Here is a 21,197-nt window from a genome sequence, read left to right on the forward strand (position 1 = left end):
AAGTCGTAACATTGCTGTATGGAGCTGCAGATTTGGTTGCAGGTTAACATAGCTGGACTGGCCATCGGGCATACCGGGCATATCCCCAGTGACTTATTTTTTATTTTTTTTGTAATGGCATGAACAATGAGAGGTGGTGGATTGGCCAGATGCAGGTCGATGTGTAGAAATAACTCCGTTGTTTGGTGGTGGCTATGACGGGGCTTCCACAGAGGCCAGCAGGTGGATGAGGGAAGGGGAGGCAGGAGGAGAGCCCCGAAGCAGCCACCAGTCCGAGTGTCAGGTGAACTGAACTTCAGGTAAGAAGTTATGACCTGCAGTCTATCTGGGTCAGATATAAACCAAGTTTAGGTGGAGTTTATTTTCATGTTGCTGACTTTTTACTGTCAGTTGCAATAACTCATACTGCGTTCTAGCCAGTTTGACGGAGTTTTTATACAGCTGGGTGGGTGCTATGATGTTACTGATAGTGAACTTTATTTTATTCATAAGGTTAGTTAGTAGAGTTGCCAACGGCTCCTTAAAAAAATGGAATGGTCCCTCATTCAGAGAAAATATTACACGTTTCGTATTGAGCTGAGAAGAGACGCAGTTTGTCCCGGACTTTCGCTATAATGAAAAAAAGACACAAAATTCTGTCTTTACGCTGCACAGCTGCCTCTTCTTCTCTCATTCTCTCCCCCTCCCTCTCCTGTTGCTACTTCAATCATGAAACTGATCAATGATCAGCTGATCAGCTCTCTTGTTTGTTTATCGCCCACTTTGCGCCAGAAAGAGGAAACCAGCGGATGTCGCGCTAAACAACAGCAGCACGTTTAAGCTTGATCAGCTGTTGTTAGAATGTATTTAATATTAATTTCTAGTATCAGCTGATGTTTGCTGGAGCCACAGCTGTAAAGCTGCTGGTCATGATGTCGGTTTGGTTATCTGGTGAGAGGGAAACATGAAGATGAAACCAGGAGATGTCCTTACTGAATCATCAGAGCTGAACAGGTGATGGAGAAACAGGTTTACCTTTTAGGTGACATGAATGAGTTGAAGTTATGAACTGTTTCTGAGAGACAAATAACACCAGGATCCTTTTTTATGTAGCTGACAGCTGGTAACTGTGCAGGGGCGGGTCTAGCAAAGTTTTGCCAGGGGGGCAGGTAGGGCATTAACAGGGAGAGGGGGGCACAAAGAAATACTTTTCTTTCTTATTCTCATTTAAAATGTCTAGCTTTTATTAAATAATTATCTAAATCTTACAACCAAAGTTTTTATCTGACGTAAAATGTATAGAAATCATACATATACCAACAAGACTGTACATCACTGTCACAACAGCATTTGTTTTCATTCAAAGGCTTTATGGCTTTACTACCTGGTGGGTCGGTCTGTAGTAAAAATGCCCAATTTTTTTGTCCCAGTCCAGCCCTGCAGGTTAATACTGGCAGAGTCACCATGCCAGCTGAATGTATTTTATCATCAGCCAGTGTTGTTCTTTATCAATATTACCAAAGTTTACCATAAGGCAGCATAGAAAGTATTTACTTGCTTTCAGGTTTCATTCAAATGTTAGTCTTTTCATTTGTTTCCCCACTTTTTTCCTGTTTCAAAATCAAACACCAGTTTGTGAGAAGATTATCTTCTTTTTTTTAACAGGCAGATAAAGTTTTGCATTGGCATTGGCTAATTTGTCAATTGTTTGTTACAAATGTTCGTATTTTAATTTTCAAAAATGTTTTTGCCCAAAACATATGTGCACTATATGTCAGTAAAAATGCTATGCAAATATTGATGTCCTTGACTGCTGAGTAAACACTGACAAAGCACTGATTGTATCTCTTGTACTTTATCAACGCAGTATCTAAAAACTTTGCACCGTAGTGGTCAAAATCTCATTCTAATAAGAGTTAAAAGTGCATTTGGTTATTAGGTTTATAGGATTATTGAATTATGGTTAAGGGTTGGTAGAATTTTTTTTTTAAACATTATCTGCCAATTAAATCTGCCACCCTTCTCCAAATCTGTGCCCCTACCTGGCCCCCCCAACAAAAATTTTCTAGACACGCCACTGGCTGGGAGTCCCGAGGTCAACATGGGAGACGCCCCCAGGATGGTGGAGAATGACCGAGCTAAGATCCTGTGGCACTTCCAGATACAAAATGGTGGTGGCTAACCAACCGGACATAGTGGTGGACAAACAGAGGACGATGATACCGAATGACATCAAAATCAGGAAGAAGGAACAGGAGAAGTACCAAGAGCACAGAGAAGAGGTGGAGGGTGAAGGTAACAGTGGTCCCAGTGGTAATTGGAAAACAGCAAAGATACTGTGCAGGACCCTCAAGCTCCCAGGCCTCTGGTAGAGGACCCGAGCCTGAAGGATAGACCGAGGGGAGAGGGGAATTTGTTTTTAATAGTGGTTTCTTCCCTTTAGTCTTTGTTAATTTCTTTTTTCCTTCTTCTTCGCTTTTGTAGTTGCAGCTTTTTTTCTTCCCTTGGATTTCTGATTTTTTCTTTCGTCCCATTTTTGCAACAGCCCAATAAAAAGCTTGCATTTTGTTAACCTCATTATCTGTATTTTGAGTCACTTACATCAGACTCCACACAGTTTGCATAATCGGCAGACTGTGACGGAAATTGAGGCGAAAATGTTTCAACTTCTTTGATTTAATTGCTGTGAAGATGTTTTTAACATTAAAGAAAAAAATGTGGAATATTAATAACTTATATTTTTGTTAAAATCCACAACTACTCATTAAGTACAAGCTAATTTAAATTTTGAAATACATTGAAAACACATCTTGTTCACAGTTGAATTGGTGTCAAAAAAGAAGTCATAATAATATAAATCGCTGTTGTTTGCTAAGTGACCATTAAGCAGACCACTGGACAAGTATGTCTGAGCCGTAGTCTGCGTAGTACAGATGAAAAATTTGTGTGCAATTTTTGCACTATTTTAGAGCGAGAAAGGCAGAAAAAGTTCAACACGAGAGAGAAAGAGAGCGTGTCCTGCTGAGACCCAGCTGTGCCTGCAATTAGCAGGAGGCATGGAATGATGATTGCTGGTGCGGCAACACTAATGCCAAGTGACAGGCTTCCTTGTGAAGGAGAGGGGAGGCCGCTGAGTGCCGTAAAGCAAGACTACTTTTTCTTCTTTTTCACTTTGACAACACACTTGCTTACACTAGTGTACACACATAGCTCATATAAGCATACTCGCACAAACAAAGAAACAAATAAGACTAAGGTGGTGGGGGTGGGAGGTCTTTAAATCTGACTGCAAGACATTATGCACTTTACACAAAGGGCTTGTCTAATCCTACCTGCTCTGCTTTCCAGAGCCCACTGCTGGTCTATTCTAGTCCGGCTCACTAGCTCAGCAGTGAGGGTCCATTGATGACGACACTCAATTACCATAGTAACTCAGACAGTAGGTCAGAGCACCTCCCCTCTGCCCACCCTGCACGGCCAAGCTTGACCCTCAGCGAACATGTAAAACCTTTCACAGAATTAAGGATGTTCTTGTACAACATGGAATTCCAGAAATCACTGATGTGAGTCTATTTCTTTAGATATTGCTCAATGATTTAAAACCTGATATTCCGATGACGAATGTGGATACTAATGGAAAGCTACTTTCACAATTTAGCAATGATGATAAAAACAACTTTCTGATGTCTTCAGTCCAGTGATCAATTATTTTATGAATTAGTACAACAGGGGACCCCCCAGAGCTGGGGAACTCCCAATCAAAATGTTTTGACTGCAAAGGTATCCAAACATTCTAAAAGGTCAAATTAATTTTCACAGATTTAATTTCCTATTTTTCGTAAACAGTGATATATTCCCCCAAATGTCCTGCTATGAAGTAACGCAAGCAATAAACATTATGGGAACAGTTTGTATGTGGCCAATGATTTTGGAGCCAAGGGTCTTCTATAGAGTTAGAAAAGTTGCTGCTAATGTAAAGCAGGCGTTTGGAGAATGTGAACCATTTTTCTGTGATTAGGCTATTGGTGCACAAATACAAACATCACCTTTAGTATAAAAAATGAGCTTTTTACATAAACTCCGTGAGCCACAGCTCATGTTTGGGTATGGCACAAATTGCAGCTGACCATTGACCATAGTCATAGCTGGGACAGCCATAAAAAGAGCACAGTGGGCGCTTCATGAAGAGAGCTGGTTAAAAAGTTAAGAAGAACAGCTAAATGCATCTCCTTCTACCTGCAATTCAGCAGATAAGAGAGAAAATACGGCGCAGCATTATAAAAACACGGTGGCTTGGAGAAGGGATTGGTGTATATTTGGGGTGGTGGGTGAAATGGGTTGAGGGGCCATGTTGTGAGGAACTAAACAGTTGGAATTACGGTCAGCGACCAGTCATTGAGTAAACATACAAAGAGCGTCAGAAAAGCTCTGTGGCAGACAATAAAAAAGAAAAAAACCCGGCAGCTTCAGGCCCTGAGAAAAGTGAGCCATTCTACTTACAAAGAGCCGCTTAGGGGAGGATTGAGGGAAGAAAAAAGAGGGCTAAAACACTTGTGGGCTCAGAGAACTCTATGAGGGGAGTGAAAATGGAATAAGCCAGCAAGCACTTGAGGGTCCTGCCGAGCACCTGAATGGGATAGAGGGGTGGAACACTGGAGGGGGGTCTGGGGAAGGTGAATGGCCTTCTTTTTGGGTCCAATTTGTCTCTTTTCACCCTGCTCACCCTGCTCAGGCTCTGACAGATGTACAAAGAGGGAGCGGCGCTGGGCCACTCATCCACATACACACATGAGCAGCTGTCACTTTTGTCAGACAAGTTAATCAAACAAATGCCACCGTACCTCCCTTTATAACAAAGCAGAAGGAAAAGGGGCTGTGAAAGAGTGATAGAGACCTGAGAGATGACATGCGTGTCCTCAATCAATTGACCCTGTTGGTCATCATCAATAAACCAGCAGGACCCGACAAAAGAGAAGTCTCCATTAAACTTGTATTTCCCTCCTCTCGGGATGATCGTGGCTTTAGCATCCTTAGCCGTTTCCTCCCAACACCATGGAGCTGGGTATGCTCACAGAGGATTTAGGCCAAAAAGAAACCAAGCAGGGAAACAAAATGCTCTCTCTCCCAGTAATTATTGAGAACTCTAAGCTGCTTACAGACTTCATTAAACAGAAGTGAAACCTTTCAGAGCATGTTATGAAAAAACACAGTCAGTGTAACATATTCTGCCTGGCTGTCCTTCGTTCTTCGTAACAACAACAACAACAACAATAATAATAATAATAATAATAATTATTATTATTATTATTATTATTATAATAATGATGATAACAAGAATAACAACAATATTAATAACAATAATAATAATATCATTATTATGATTATGATTATGGTTAATATTACTGATATGACTGTAACCATGACTCCCTGTTTGCTTGTGTAATCCTTTTAGTGTCATTTAAACAACAGATTACTCGGTAGCATAAAAAACAACGAGAGGATCAGTGCAGCATCGCAGTCATGTTGTTGTGGACGGGGTGAGGACAACTGATCTTTCTCTATGAGAAGTAAAAAAGTGGATTTGAAAGACGCAATTCTAAAAACGTTAGCTCTGTTGATATGCAGTGCCCATTATTGTGGGGTGTTCTCCTTACAACATAAAGAGCTTTGAGGTGTTTGTGATTTGACGCTATATAAATAAAACTGAATTATATTTGCTGAGATCAGAATAAATAATAGATAAACACTTTCAGTTTTTTCACCACAGTACTTCAAATAAAACTTTCAGCCAGTCAGATAAGGACAGCAGTTAAGATTGCATGGTGTTGATTAAATTGTTCACTTAGCCTGGCAGCTCATGACCAGAGATGGCAAAGTGGTGACAGCCAATTGGTATGACGGTATTCTCTGTCACTGCTAACCCCCCCCCCCCCCCCTCCACACATACACACACTGCACTCCGCACACACAACACTAACACAAACCCACCCGCTGTGACCAAAGTACAGCAGTGCAGACAGCACCGATCTTAAATCCCACAATCTACAGCTCAGTTTGACCCGTGCCCTCACTCCACTTTACTTCAGCCCTCCGGCAGTTGGTAAACAGAGACGGCAGAAGCAGCAGCGATTAAAAAGCTCTTTATCTTTGGTCGTAGAGGAGTGCAATTTCACCATACTTGTGAATCTGACAACTACCCAAGGTCAGCGGAAATGCTTCAAATCAATCAATGAGCCGTGCTCCTAATCCCCTGTGAGCAAAGGCAGATTAAGTGTATAATTGACCCATGTAATCCCAGTATCTGCAACTCCAACCTTGGGGTTGGCTAAAGATTCGGTGGCTCAACAACTCTATCTTTATTTTCCTGCTCGCCTCGTGCCTGGACTGGGTACAGGGAGTGTCATAGTCCACAAAGCTGTGGGGTATCATTGCAGGACTGGATTTGTCTCAAGCTAAAGACATGTTTTTTTTTAATCAATGATCCCCAGGCGGCGCCAAACTAAGTCCTACTCCAGTATTATTTCAGCACATCTGTTTTAATCTATGCCTCTTCAGCCAGTCTTTCAAGAACCAGGGAGGGTAGAAAGGTTGCAAGGAGCCAAATTAATTTCTCCCTCATACATATAAATACAATCTCATAATACCTTAAAAAATCCAGCAACTCTAGGAGCCTTTTTATAGTGTGAGTTAGAGACTGCAGAGCTTAAAGCTGAACAAAATACTTTATATTGTATCTGCAGCATGAAGACCTTTGGAAAAATAATTAATCATATTTTGGAAAAGCTGTAAGTTTAGTGCAAAGTAAAGGCACACAACACACCACAACAATGCTTTTCATATTCTCTAAAGTCTGTATGTGAAATGGGTTGTTGCATAAAAGTGTTTGGTTTGTGATATAGCCCACATCTATGGGTCTAATTCCCTTAACATAAAATGACAAAGTTGGCAGTGTATTGCCCAAGGTGACTTATAAAGAACAGGTCATTAGAATGTTAATTATATGTTATTGTGGTAAGGCATTGTAGCACCAGAGAAAACTAAAACCAGAATTAAATGAAATAATTAACAAAAGAGCAAAATGCATTTGGAGAACTTTCAACATGGTAATAAATCTGGGAAATAGGTACCGTCTATAGGTCTAATGCAGGGGTCGGCATGATGACGAGTGCATCTAAAATTTCCTCAGAAGCCAATGTGCCATATGACTGCATTAGCAATAAATGTAATAACGCTCTATATTAACAGTTACACACTATATAGAACAACTTTATAGGATTATATTTGTTCGCAGATGTTGGCAGCTATCAGCGAATACTTAGCAGCTGTTTGGAAACAAAAAAAAGACTTTTTATCCATAACAGCAAATGAACTGAACAACAGAAAATACAAATGCTATTTATGGTCTCCTCACAACAATGATAAGAAAAATAAACTGGGCCAATATGACATGTTTGTTGATACAGAGACACACATGTTAATGTGATCTCTGGTCTCCCACTCAGAGACACAGGTCTCCCAGTGTCCAGCATTCAGAGGCTACCTGAGGACTCATGTGAGAGAAAACCTGCTCACATAGACGTGTGGAGCCAAACACTGTCAATAAGGCCTCTGCAATGTTCTGAAGACCGCTAAACCTGTCAGGTAGTGACGTCCAGCAGGTGAACATGCAGCTCCATGAACACGCACAGCTGTGGATTCCAGCTGCGTCTGTAGTTCTGCAAACTTTGACCCCACAGAGTCGAGCTTTTCAGTTCAATCAGCTGCATTTCGATGTCCTCTGTGTCGAGCCAGTTAATGCGAGACAAATCCAGCTGACAAACCTTTCTGGTTTGATCAGAAAAGAAAACATTGGTCTAAACACCTGAAAGTCCCGAAAACACATTGTGAATTCTACGGATGTATCCGTGTTTTTCCGTGGTGCTGAAAAAAATCATCGGCCCGTCCAGCTATGCTTGTGCCATCAGTTAACTCTTCGCGTGCCAGCTGGGGCACGCATGCCCAAGGTTGCTGACCCTTGGTCTCATGTGTAGGTGGCCCAGTGTATATGTGGAAAATATAGGCCCAAGGATATAATTCTGTGGAACTCCAGAAAATATTTATTTTTAGACGTACAGTCTGTACTTGAATCTGTTCAACCGAATTGGGGTTGCATAACAAAGTAAAGACTAAAGAGAATCCATCCATGTTAATTCAAGATGACAACCCCTACCCCAGCACTCACGTGCACACACAGCAGGCCCTTTGATGTGGTGGACTGTAACTCTGGCTGATGGTGGCTCATGTTTCAAAATAGTAGCAAATTTCCTACAACAGTTTTACAACAATTAATGTCAGCGGCTTAAATTTTGGAACCAACCACCTTTTGAAGAACGTGCCAGTGATTTTCCATTTATTTATTTATTTGACACAAGGAACCTTTCTAAGTGTGGCGTATCACTGCATTATTGCACAAAGCTAACAGAGAGAAAACAGGGTTTTGTTTTGGGGGGTTTTGTTGTTGATTTTTTTAAAGACTGAGTGACAAGAAAAGCACAACAGAGCTGTAGGCAGCAGCTACAGACACCTTCACTGGCCCTTGTAATGCTGCAGGGAGAACTGATACAGACTGACAACAGAGGAGACTGCCTGAGACAAATTCCATTAGAAATGCTCTTGTGGAGGAGAACAGGATGCATGGCAAAGTAACAGATCAAGCTGTAGAAACAAACAGCAAACATCTAGCGCCAGACATCTTTCTGTCAGCCTGTGTGAGGACATACAGACAGAGAGATCACAGAAGAAGGAATAAACCTAAAGGCTTTGATTTAACACAATGCTACAGGCAGGTAGGGCCAACTGTACATATCAGGACACAATAAAGAAATGGGCATGCTTGACTAAGATTCTTGTTCTGTGATCCAGTTTAGAGATAACCCAGCAAGGAGAATTTTCAGGCCCTTGTGCTCTCAGTTTAGATTATGGAAACAGACACTCTCTACTTTTAAGATTAGGTTTTAAACTTTCCTTTTCGAGTGGATCCATCCCTTAGTCATGTTCTTAAACAGCTCTATTAGCTTCCAGTTCACCTATAAGTGATATTGATAATGGAATCAGAAAGGCTGTGTACTTTCTCCTCCGCATTTCTCCATGTACACTTAAAAGCCGCACCTCCAGACACCAGTCCGTCAAACTGAAGCTTGCAGATGACACCACAGGTGCAGGTGGAGATGAGTCGGCCTATAGGAGCGAGACTGACAGTCTTGTGACCTGATGCAGTGCCAGCAATCTGGAGCTCAATGCTGCCATAACAGAGAGATGATAGTGGACTTCAGGTTGAAACCAGCCTCCCCAGATCCCATCTTCCTGTATGCCTGCCCAGTGGAGACAGTGAAGGCCTTCTTCTTCATGGAATCAGCACCTCCCAGGACCTAAAGTGGGAGCTTAACATCAGCTCTCTCATAAACAAGGCATAGCAGAGAATGTCCTTCCTGCACCAGCTGAAAAAATACAACCTGTCAAAGTCAATGATGGTGCAGTTTTACTCCTCCATCAATTAATCAATCCTCACCTCCTCCATTACCATCTGGTACACAGACTGCAGTGTGTCTAAGAAGGTGATTGGCTACAATCTGCCTTCCCTACAAGACCTGTACAACTGCAGGACACTGAGGCAGGCAAGGAATATTGCTGGGGACCCCTCACACTGGACACAAACTGTTTGTGACACCTCCCCCTGGCTGCGGTCCATCAGAACCAACACCTCACGGCATAAGAATAGTTTCTTTCCCTGGGCTGTCAGACTACAACAACGGCCCCTCAGATCACTGCTCAGTTAACATGTTGCAATAACACACTTATTTACTCTGGCTATAAAAACTTTGCACACTGGATTCAGTGAAAGCATTTTGCACATCATGTCCCAGTTATATTTCGTCAGCTCATAATATCATATATTTCTTATTTTCTATATGTATTCGATATCTGTATCTGTTGTTAGTTAGCATATACAGTGGTCCGTCGTGTGAAAGGTGATAGGTGAAACCCGTGAAGTAGCCAACTTTATTTTTTACAATTATTATAGATGTTTAAAGGCTGTAAAACCCGTCACTACACACTTTATACACTTTTCTCAGACATTTTCACATTTTTCTCTCTTGTTTAAACTCTCAAAGTTCAAACCTTTATAGAAAAATAAGCCCAGTATTATAGAATGAAACCAAAGGCACACGCGGTTGCCTTTGACGGTGCAAAATGATTCGTCGACATTGTTGTTTGTTAGGGAGAAAACGTACAAACATATAGTACAGCACTTCAGAGTCACACTGCTAGCAATTTATGTAAATTTGACAAGCTCAACGCATCCTGTACTGTACAGGAGACACGGCACGAGATTGACTGACAATCTACAGTCTACAGCCAATCAGGACGCAGAACACAATGCACTGTTAAAAAAATAAATAAACGCTTGGTGTAGATGGACAGCAGGTCAGGGAGCTCTGATTGAATGATGCGTTCTGCCGAGCGCACCACCCTTTGCAGATCTCGTCTGTCCTGCTTGGTGCTGTTCCCAAACCAGGTGCAGATGTTTGCCGTCAGGACGCTCTCGATGGTGCAGGAGTAGAAGTTCTTGAGCACCTTCAGTGGCAGATGGAAGTCTCTAAGTCTTCTGAGGAAGAAGAGACGCTGACGGGCTTTCTTAACCAGGGAGTTGATGTGACAGGACTATGACAGGTCCTGAGTGATGTGGACACCCAGGTATCGGAAACTGTCCACTCTCTCCACTGGTGTGTTACTGATGACCAGGGGCTCATAATTCCTCGCCTGCTTTGTAGTGAAGTCCACGATCAGCTCCTTAGTCTTGCTGATGTTTAGGAGGAGGTTATTCTCCTGGCACCAGGTCTCCAGGTTCCTAATCTCCTCCAGGTAGGCCGTCTCGATGTTGTCGGAGATCAGGCCCACAACAGCAGTGTCGTCAGCAAACTTGAGAATGGAGGTGGTGTCGGATGTGGCTACACAGTCATAAGTGTACAGTGAGTACAGCAGGGGGCTTAAAACACAGCCCTGAGGCACTCCAGTGCTGAGTGAGATGGAGGGGGAGACTTGTTTTCCCACCCTCACTGATTGGGGTCTGTCTGTGATGAAGTTGAGGATCCACTGACACAGTGATGAGCTGAGTCCTAGATCCTTCAACTTGGTGCTTAGAGGGAATTATTGTGTTGAATGCTGAACTGTAGTCCACGAACAGCATCCTAACATAATTCCCTCTGCCAGTGTCCAGGTGACTCAGGGATGTGTGGAGCAGGTGAGATATGGCATCGTCTGTGGAACGATTAGTCCGGTAAGCAAACTGAAGTGAGTCGATGGTAGCAGGAAGTGAAGAAGTGATGTGATCTCTCATCAGCCTTTCAAAACACTTCATCACAATTGAAGTCAGTGCTACTGGACGGTAGTCATTGTGGCAAGCGGGCTGTTGTTTCTTTGGAACAGGAACAATAATGGACTGTTTGAAGCACGTGGGAACCACAGCTTGGGCCAGGGAGAGGTTGAAGATCTCTGTGAACACCGGTGCTAGTTGATCAGCGCAGGCTCTAAGGACCCGGCCAGGGATTGCATCTGGTCCTGCTGCCTTCCTGGTGTTCACCCTCCTGAAGGTGTTCCTCACGGCATGCTCTGTGATGATGAATGCATTTTCTTCACTGGTGCACTCCGAGCGCGCGCAGCCGTTTGTTGTTTTAATTGCTGTGGCGTCGCAGCGAGCATAAAACGTGTTCAGCTCATCAGCCAGTGAAGTGTCGGCATTCATCATTGAAGAAGCTGGTCGTTTATAGTCCGTTATAGTCCGCAGTCCTTTCCACAGGCTCCTAGAGTCGCACTATGAGCTGTGACTCTAGTTTTCCCCTTATCTCCACTTTGCCTTTCTGACCGCGCTGCGCACGTTGTAGGACGCAGCCTTGTATAGGTCCATATTACCGGAGACGAGCCCTTCATTGTAGGCAGCGGTGCGTGATCTCAGAGCGTCGCGGATGTTTTTATCCACCCACGGCTTCTGGTTGGGAAACGTTCGGATGATAGTTCCTTCTGCTGTGTCGCCCGCTAGTTTCCCGATAAATCCCTCAACCGCTTCCGTAAACATGTTGATGTCATCAGAGCTGCGCCGAAACATGTCTGCTTCATCCAGTGCGTCCTGCAGCGCAGCCACTGATTGGTCCGTCCAGCGAGCGACCTCACTCCTGATTGGTGGTTGCTGCTTTAGCCTTTGTTTGTAAGCAGGCATGTAAGGTTTGTAAGCAAAAAACATATCAAGGAACCAGGATCAGTATTTAACTAAACTGTCAGCAACCAATAAAACAGATCCACATGACCCCACAACAAAAGACTGCACTCCTGGCCCGTGGCCATTTCACAAATGGTTAGGCGCAGGATATGTTCATATCTCAAATTCAGGACTGCAACAAGTCATTAAGTGAAGTTATTAGTAATTATCAAGTGAACTGTAATAATGTAGACAGTCAAACAATTGATGGAAAGATGGAAAGGACAGTGTGTAAGTCTTTAACTGTGCACATGTATCAAACATCATCCTGTTACTTCATTATCTGTGGTTCCAAACTATAATTGGGCGGTGCTTTGGCCGGGCACAGTGTACAGCGGCAGCCTTTTGGTAGCTTCGTCATCTTCACACAGAGGAATCGTGTTCACAGGAATAGTTCCTTTTAACATTTTCTACCTCTGACAAACAAGAGTATAAAAATCTTTTTGTTTGATGAAGTTGGATAAAGTGAAAAATCTCAGCATCTCTCTCGACTTAACTTTTTTTTACGTCGGTCCTCCTTAATTTTTATAACAGGATTTAAATTTTTCTCTATTAATGCACGGTCTTTCCTTCACAATACAAAGCACCTAGAGACAATTATTATTGTGATATGACACTTATATAAATAAAGTTATATTCCACTGGATTGAAATATTTGTGACATAGACAAAACCCAAAAGTTTGTTTTTAAATGAAATTCTATCAGTAGGTTAGGCGAGTGACTGTGCAGTGTACCTATACAATTTATGACCAGTGTTGGGCAAGTTACTTTGAAAAAGTAATTAATTATAGCTACTAGTTACTTCTTCAAAAAAGTAACTCAGTTAGTAACTGAGTTACAAGATTCTAAAAGTAATTAATTACTTGAAAAGTAACTATTGCGTTACTTTAAAAAAATGTTTAACCCTCTGGGGTCTAGGGTATAATGGCCATTTTTTAACTACTTTTGATGTTTCCTCCACAGTTTACCTTTAAAAACTGTTTACTTTGCCTTGCTTGGTCTCATTCTTTTCAGCACAACCTCACGTGTCTGAATTTACAGTTATGTTTTAATTTTGACTACTGTATTAACGCAATTGATCTAAAATCAGACAAAAAACATAAAATCTGAGTAGAAAAAGTTATATATAACTTTAAATGCAAATATAAATTGTCAATTTTGAAATCATATGCACCAGTTTTGCAAACAACAAAGTTATTTGCACCTATTTACCTTTTATCCTTTTTTTTTATTCAAACGACAATTTATTTGAAGTATCTTCGAATTTTTGAAGGTGATGCATGTTTGTTTTTATATTATATTTTTCACTGTACATTCTTGTAAATACATGTTACTTCTTTCGCTTTGTGTTTTATAAAAAACTTTGACTTGGAAAGCAGCCGTATGTCTCTTTTACTCACCAAATGAATGTTTTTCCCTTTTTCCTGGTGTTATTATCTCATACAGTAAAACTATGAACACTGAGAAAACCTGTTTTTTCTTTATTGACTAATATATATAACACCTGACTACTATATTTAGAGAGTTTAAGAATATGTGTAAATATATGTTTTATTAGAAGCAGATATCGCAGTATCGCAATACATTTAAACTCAACAGAAATTTGTAGTTGCCCAGATGGAAATCTTTTCTATTGTGGTCTAATGGAACAAAGACTGAACTATTTGGTCACAGTGACTGGAAGTGTATGTTTAATAAGAAAGGAAGCCAGGCCATTAAATTAAACTCTGCCAAGAAAAGTAATCAAATATGACACCTAAAGTGCTATGAAACTTTTTGGGATAGTTTTCAAATCATCAAACAAATTGTGACACTAAACAAAGAAGTTTATTAAGGGGAAAAGCTCTTCAAATCTAACTGTGATTAGCCACATTTTTCAGAAAGCTTCAAACACGAGTGAAACATCCCAGCAGTTAAATAAGTTGAGAGCAAAAGAAGAATTGACAGCTGTGAAAAACTATTTAGAGCACATTAACAATGGGGAAATACAGAAAAAAATCCAGACCTCACACAGTGATGCAAATGACCCATCAGTTAATCCATGTCCTGTTTCTCATTAGATTTGGTCTCATTGGAAGGACGGCTGTCCAGAAGCCAATCTTAAGGAACAGAATCATCAGAAAAGGCTGAAGCATGCCAGACTACACAAGAACTGGACTTGAAATCAGCAACAAGTCTGAAGGGGTTAACAATTCAATTCAATTTTATATATATAGCGCCAAATCACAACAACAGTCCCTATAAAGGTGCTTTATATTGTAAGGTAAATACCCCAAAAGAATACAGAATTACTCCAGCAATCAGATGACCCTCTATGAACAAGCACTTTGGCGATAGTGGGAAGGAAAAACTCCCTTTTAACAGGAAGAAACCTTACAAAGCTCATTGACCAGTTTGGGTGAGGGGAGGGAGACAGGACAAAGTTGTCTCTTTCTCTATGTTAGCCCTGGGACAGCCTGGTGACCTGTCTAATATTATGGCCTGTTTATGGTAGTTGGGATAGGCTTGAGCTCCTCAGCAACCTTGAATTGAATAAGTGGAAGAGAATGGATGGATAGCAGCAACTTCATTTTTCAGAATAACAATGACCCCAATCAAAATATCAATGCAGTGAAAGCATACCTGGATAGAAAAACACATAATGGAACATTATCTGTCATAGATTCACCTCCTAAGAGCTTGGACCAAATCATTACTGAAGCCGTGTGTGATCATCTTGATGACAAACAAACATAACAGAGGGCAGCCAACATCTAAGAGCAACTTTGAAATGTCCTTCACGAAGCATGAAGAACCTTTCTTGAGGAGTAGTTACAGAAATTACAAGTGGGCTTGGACAGAGTTCAGATGGTGTTGAAGAGTAAACTTGGTCATACCAAAGATCGACTTTCAAACAGAATACAAACTCTGCCTTTACAGTGTTTTATAAACTGTATTTCCACGTATGTTTGAACATTTCAGTAAATCACTGTACCTATATTTCATTTTTCTATCAAAATACAAATAGAGGTTAGATGGCTCAAGACTCTTGAACACTACTGTAAATTTTTAAGGTTTGTCTTAATGCACTTTAATTTAACTGTAATGCATGAAAGTTAACCAGAGGTTTTTAAACTAGTACTGTCCGCTGCCAGTGCTACCCCTCGGCTTGCCATAGAAACACCTATGGCATCAATTCAAAAATCTACTTCCCCTCATTCTCAAATTAGCGCATTCACAAGATTTTCAGAAAACTTTGGCTCTCATGAATCTCATTGACCTTTGACCTTACGGTTGAGGTCAATGAGACCTTCCGAGATTTTTAATAGATGCACTGAGGTATCAATTTCAAACTCCTACATTGCCTCATCCCTGAGTTATCACATTCACAAACCTGGGTGTCAATGTCAATGTCTTGCATTTGGCTTCTCTCCTCTCCTGTGAGGCAGTAATTGAAATATACGTCAATGCACTCTAAGCTATGGAGTAGAGTGTTGACTATGGGAATTTGTATCACCTGTTAACAAAAGCCCTGAGCTCTGTGTACTCTTCAGAGTTTACAAAACATTAGTAACTGCCAGTTTTGCTTGTTTGCTTATTTTTTTTTTGTCTTTTTATTAAAAAAAAAACCTGTGTACTGTTTTAATAAGACACTGTGACCTTTCCACTTTCTTACAGTCTCTGAATGTCCCTCTGCGCATTGCTGAGTTTGTGAGCTTCATATTGAAATATCAGCTGCTGTATGTTTTCCTCCCAACATCTGGACATTTTGGGTTCCAGCAGCATTCCTGTTCTATCCTTGGCCTCCAAATCTCTATAATAACTCTGTGTACTTCTTGCGAAGAGGCCTTAGTCATGTCAGGCTTTGTGCCTGTTACATGATCTTTACATGGCACTTTTTGTAAATATATCAACTCACTCATTGTGTATATCACATGCAGAAAGAGCGAACTTTTTTTTTGTACACTTTTGTGCAGGCCTTGGATCCTCCTGGAGTTATCTGCTTGCAGTTGTTAGCATTTGTTCTTGTCCAGCAGTAACAAATAACAAACAGCCAATCTCGTTGCCTACGTTTGTTATTTGGAATCTCTGTTACACTGAATGTAAGAACTGCAGTAGCTTAAAGTGCTGTGTGTTTGGTTTGTTTAACTCACCTCCAACTATACATTAATTTTAAAAAACCCCTTTAAAAAAAAAACAAGCAAACCTTAATACTTGCGAACATTTACTGTTCTCTTTTCACTTGCAATGATGTGAAACTAAATATTTACCTGACAGCTGCACATTAAGCGCAAATGAAGTAAATGAAACTTTGGTGTTACTCTTTGATTTGGAGAAAAGAGGCAATGCTGTAGCTTACTTACATCAAATATTCGCTCTACATACACCTCCTCATTGACCTTCTCCCGCAGCATGTCCTGGGAATGACGGACAAATGTCACATAACTGTCAGCTACATCCATCCCTGGCTTCTGTAAATAACCCGGAAAAAGGAGAAAAAGACATCAAATAAAAATTGTCTTTGCTTAGAAAAACAGTAAAAATGACAAAGTGTATTTTGGAAGGTACATGATTTACTCCTCATGGTGACACTTTATAATGACTATACACTTAAAAGCTTTAGTAAAGCATTAATGAATAGTTAACTCGCTGGTATGTAATTTATAAACATGGATAATTAATGGCGTAATACGCTCATACATGTTTAATAATAGCATTTTTATGAAATTTTATGTCATCTACAAAAAAGTTATTAAACAGCTGTTCATAGTTCACGGTATCATTTAGCAACTGATGAAAGAAGAACTTAGATGAAAATGTATGCATATATGAAACTAGTTGGTTGAGTGTGTACTTATTTTATTAGCTGTTAGCTTTAGTACTTTGTGTGATCTCAAATTAATTGAGGTCACACAACAAGGTTTGCCTTACAAAGCATTCACAAATGAAAGTGAAAGGTCAGCCGGATCTCAAGTCTCAGTTATCTTCACAACAGAGAAAGGAAACAGACAAAGCTCATAGTGATACAGAAAATACAAATATTTATTGCATGATGCAAAAATACCTCACTTAAAAGCAGAATATCGAAATGGATGTTGGACCGTAATGTGAGTGCGTTTAGGTGTGTTTAAGATAGAAAGAGAAAATATTATCTTAACCTCTTAAGCCCCAGGGGGGTTTCTGAGCTTCCTGCTCGAAAATGTAATGCCCAAATTTTATTGATTATTTCTCTGCAATTACAAACTCTGTCCTTACAATCTTGGTATCAAAATAAAGCTAACACTTGGGAAATTTCATCAGAGGTGTAAATATTGAAGCAGATATTACTGTGTCAAAGTTACTGAGACTGGAACACAGAAAAAGTAAGTAGATTTTATCCTCGCCTAATTCTTTTTATTTTTTTTTTATTTTAGCAGATAACCCTTTTAAAAATATGCCTCAGATCACATTTGGTTCCAGAAATTCAGTAACCAACATATAAACATCATCTGTGTAAAGATTTATGTTTCTAAAGTGAAACAGTGAAAAATTACAGCCCTGTCAATACATGAATATCCAGACGTACAAAAATGTCCAATTTTGGCACACAATTGGACACCATGCCAGTTGATTTTTTTAGGTATTAAAGAGCAGATTAATAATACATTTTATTAACAGGCCTAAAAATGCTTTTTTTAAAAATAGATTTTTGAAGAATTAACCACACATTTACATTGTAATGGCCCTTTTCTGCAGTGCGCATGAAGCGTTTAATTGGTCTCTGGCCCTTTAAACTCCGAGGGCCTGTAACTTTGGTGTCTTTTGGTCAATTTGCATGATTGACACCTCTTTTTAATCGTTTGAGCCAATAGATTCACAGTAATGATGTCACGTTCACGTCACTTCAACCAATCAGACGTTGTAATGCCAAAACCCACGTTTTTACCAAATTTACTGCATGTGGCGTCTGTCCAGTCACGTAGGTGGGTCTAAAATGGAGGTTGTTGACGGAAAACAGCTCTGATGTGGCTAGGTAGGCATGGTAACTACTGGTAATCACGTGGCTACCGGCTACCGGCGAAAATAATGGAGGAACTCGGGACGGTAAGCCAATTTCTGTCCTAGCGCATATGCGCCGCTGTTTGTTTTTGTGGTCTTCTTTTGCAGCTCATTCAGTGAATTTTGGTCTGATCGTGGTGAAACTTGGTGTGTGGAGTCAGTGATAGCCCTGGAAGCTAACCAGCCTATCTTTAGCCGGTTACATGAAGTCTGAAGAATTTCTGGTTGGGTTTTGTTTGTTTAGCGGACTTCTGTGCATTTACATAACTGCTCGTTTAATCACAGCTTGTTTTCGGTGTGTTTGGTAGTTGTAGAAATGGTTTATATGACATTTTAGCTGAGATTCTGAGGTTTCTGTGGATTCCGCACATGTCTATATTTATTAAATATAATAAATACTAATAAAAAGCATGTAAACATAAGTTTAACTAATATGTGGATAAATGGTATAGAGGCAGGACTTTGTCCTTTAGAGTGTGTTTGTTAGATCCACTGAGCAACCACTCATTGGCTGGTCTGACCTTCCCCCAACCTGTGTGCGCTGCTTGGACACCTGTGTGTGCCTTCGTGTACCAGTCAGATACGCCAGAGACAGAGACGGTGAAAGATCCATTACCCGTGCGGTGAAGAAGCTAACTGGAAAGTAAAAGTCCTTCTTCGCTGAAAATAATGAGAGTGATAGTGTGTTCCGAAGGCCGTGAGCCAACGTGAGCACTGTGAAGCCCCGTGTAGCATTTGTTGCTTTACATGGTCAGGTTTTTTTTCTTTGCTTACTTCGATTGGATTGGTTTTGAGGACCTGAGAAGAATCGAGGATCCCTTTTCCAGTACTGGATGGCGAGCCCAGCCCAAAGAGCCGGATGAACTGGTAGATTGTAACCCGACTGGTTACAAACACACTGAGTGACTACTGAACATTGAGAGACTGCAACTGACTTTTAAAAAAGGACACAAAAGACAATATATCCTTGGGTCGACTATTTGTGGGGTGTCACGGCCTGGGGGATCAGCAAGGGGCTGATCATTATGCTCCTATCTCTCGGTCTCTCTTTCTCTCTCTTTGTTTCTCTCTCTCTCTCCTGTTTTGCTGGGGTGGAACTCATGGTGGGTTCACGCTCTCGGCCCACGCCTCCCTGCATTGGAAACACCTGGACCTCATCAAGACCAGCTGGTTCTTAAGAGGTAAGAGGTCTGTTGTTCAGCGGTGGATCGTTGTTAAACTCTTGTCAGGTTTCTCGTGCCTGCGTGCTAGATATTAACGTGTGTATCTTTGTACCTAGATTTCCCGGACCCATCCCTGTGTTTCCTCGAGCGGTGTGTGGAAGGAGCAACTGGTCACTAGTAGAGAGAGAGGTCGGAGTGGAGCGTGTGTGTGATTCCCCTTTTCCCCGGATCCCTGGAGCCCTGCCCCCTCACGTCTTGTACAGTATATACCACTACCCCAGCCTGTAAATACACTCGGTGAAGAAACTGTAAATAAACTTTTATTGTTAACTTGCAAATCAGGAGTCCTGCGTGTGGATCCCCAATGGCAACCTGCGACATGGGGTTTATTTTATTCAATTTTGTTTCCACGAAGCGCACTCTACTTTTGTTAAATGTGCACAACCTGCTAAACGTTGATAACTGTTAATAAATGCAATTTTGTTTGTTTTTTTACACCTACTGTGTAGAAGTCCTCTGTTGTCAGACACCCTTGGCTCCTACGAATCTAGAACCTCTCCGATCTGGCCCATATTTCCCCTCTGTCCTCATACTGCGGTTAAAGGTAACTATACTGCCTGTACTACATGCAAAAAAGGCTAGAAGTAGCACTAACAGGTCTTACATGCCCACTAGTATTGCACCACCAGTGCTACATAGGGGCGATCGTGGCTCAAGAGTTGGGAGTTCGCCTTGTAATCGGAAGGTTGCCGGTTCGAGCTCCGGCTTGGACAGTCTTGGTCGTTGTGTCCTTGGGCAAGACACTTCACCCGTTGCCTACTGGTGGTGGTCAGAGGGCCCGGTGGCGCCAGTGTCCGGCAGCCTCGCCTCTGTCAGTGCACCCCAGGGTGGCTGTGGCTACAATGTAGCTTGCCATCACCAGTGTGTGAATGGGTGGATGACTGGATATGTAAAGCGCTTTGGGATCCTTAGGGACTAGTAAAGCGCTATATAAATACAGGCCATTTACATAGAATAAAAAGTGGCGAGCCAGCCAGGAGCCTAGAGTGTTGTGTGACAACATTGGAATCCTTTTTGCCCTTTGATCAGACAACTCGCATACTGTGAAAATGGATTTTGACAACAAGTATGCCATTAAAGTACCAAATGCCATAATTTTTAGCGGTGTTGCAGATAGAGAGATAGACAAAGAGGTATTTGAGTTTCTAGAGCAACATGGTACTATTCGTAGAGTACTCGCTGTCGATGATGACTCTTCTGCATTCCACAAAAGTCAGATTGTAGAGTTTGAGTCCAGTGCAGCTGTTGAAATATTAGCACCTAAGCTGCCTTACCTCTTACAGTCCACTGAGAATCCAAATGTCAGTTACCGCATTCGAGCCTTAACTGACGTCTATACCAAGACCGTAGGGGGCAGTGTTACTGAAGCTTATATTAGCAACCTGAAAGGTTTAGCCAAGTTAACTGGGAAGGATTTCGAGGAAGTGTTGCGGGAGGCCATGTCCACAATAGGGAAGACCATTAAAGCTGCTGAGACAGCTGAAATAAACCCTGAAAATGACACTGCTGATCAGACTTGCCCTGTGGTAGGATCCACACAACTTGGAATCTCACCTTCAGTTTTAACTGAACTGGCTCACCCTCCTGAACTCATTCAGGGCACATTCCAACGCCCCATAAGACCAAACTTGACACCTCAAATATTGAGTCCAACTGACCTCGGCCCACCAGAGGTTCAGAAAAT

General features: G+C 41.3%; 1 protein-coding gene across 3 annotated transcripts in view; it reads right to left on the reverse strand.

Annotated features, from left to right (window-relative positions):
• cadpsa (Ca2+-dependent activator protein for secretion a) overlaps positions 1-21,197 on the reverse strand; it is a 348,666-nt gene that overhangs the window by 22,103 nt on the left and 305,366 nt on the right. For all 3 annotated transcript variants that reach the window (XM_076883644.1, XM_004572172.5, XM_076883645.1), the window contains one exon: positions 16,616-16,723. In XM_076883644.1, the coding sequence (XP_076739759.1) occupies positions 16,616-16,723 (108 nt within the window). The remainder of the gene's footprint in view (positions 1-16,615; positions 16,724-21,197) is intronic.

The sequence above is a fragment of the Maylandia zebra genome, linkage group LG5, assembly GCF_041146795.1.
Source record: "Maylandia zebra isolate NMK-2024a linkage group LG5, Mzebra_GT3a, whole genome shotgun sequence".
NCBI classification, from domain to species: domain Eukaryota; kingdom Metazoa; phylum Chordata; class Actinopteri; order Cichliformes; family Cichlidae; genus Maylandia; species Maylandia zebra.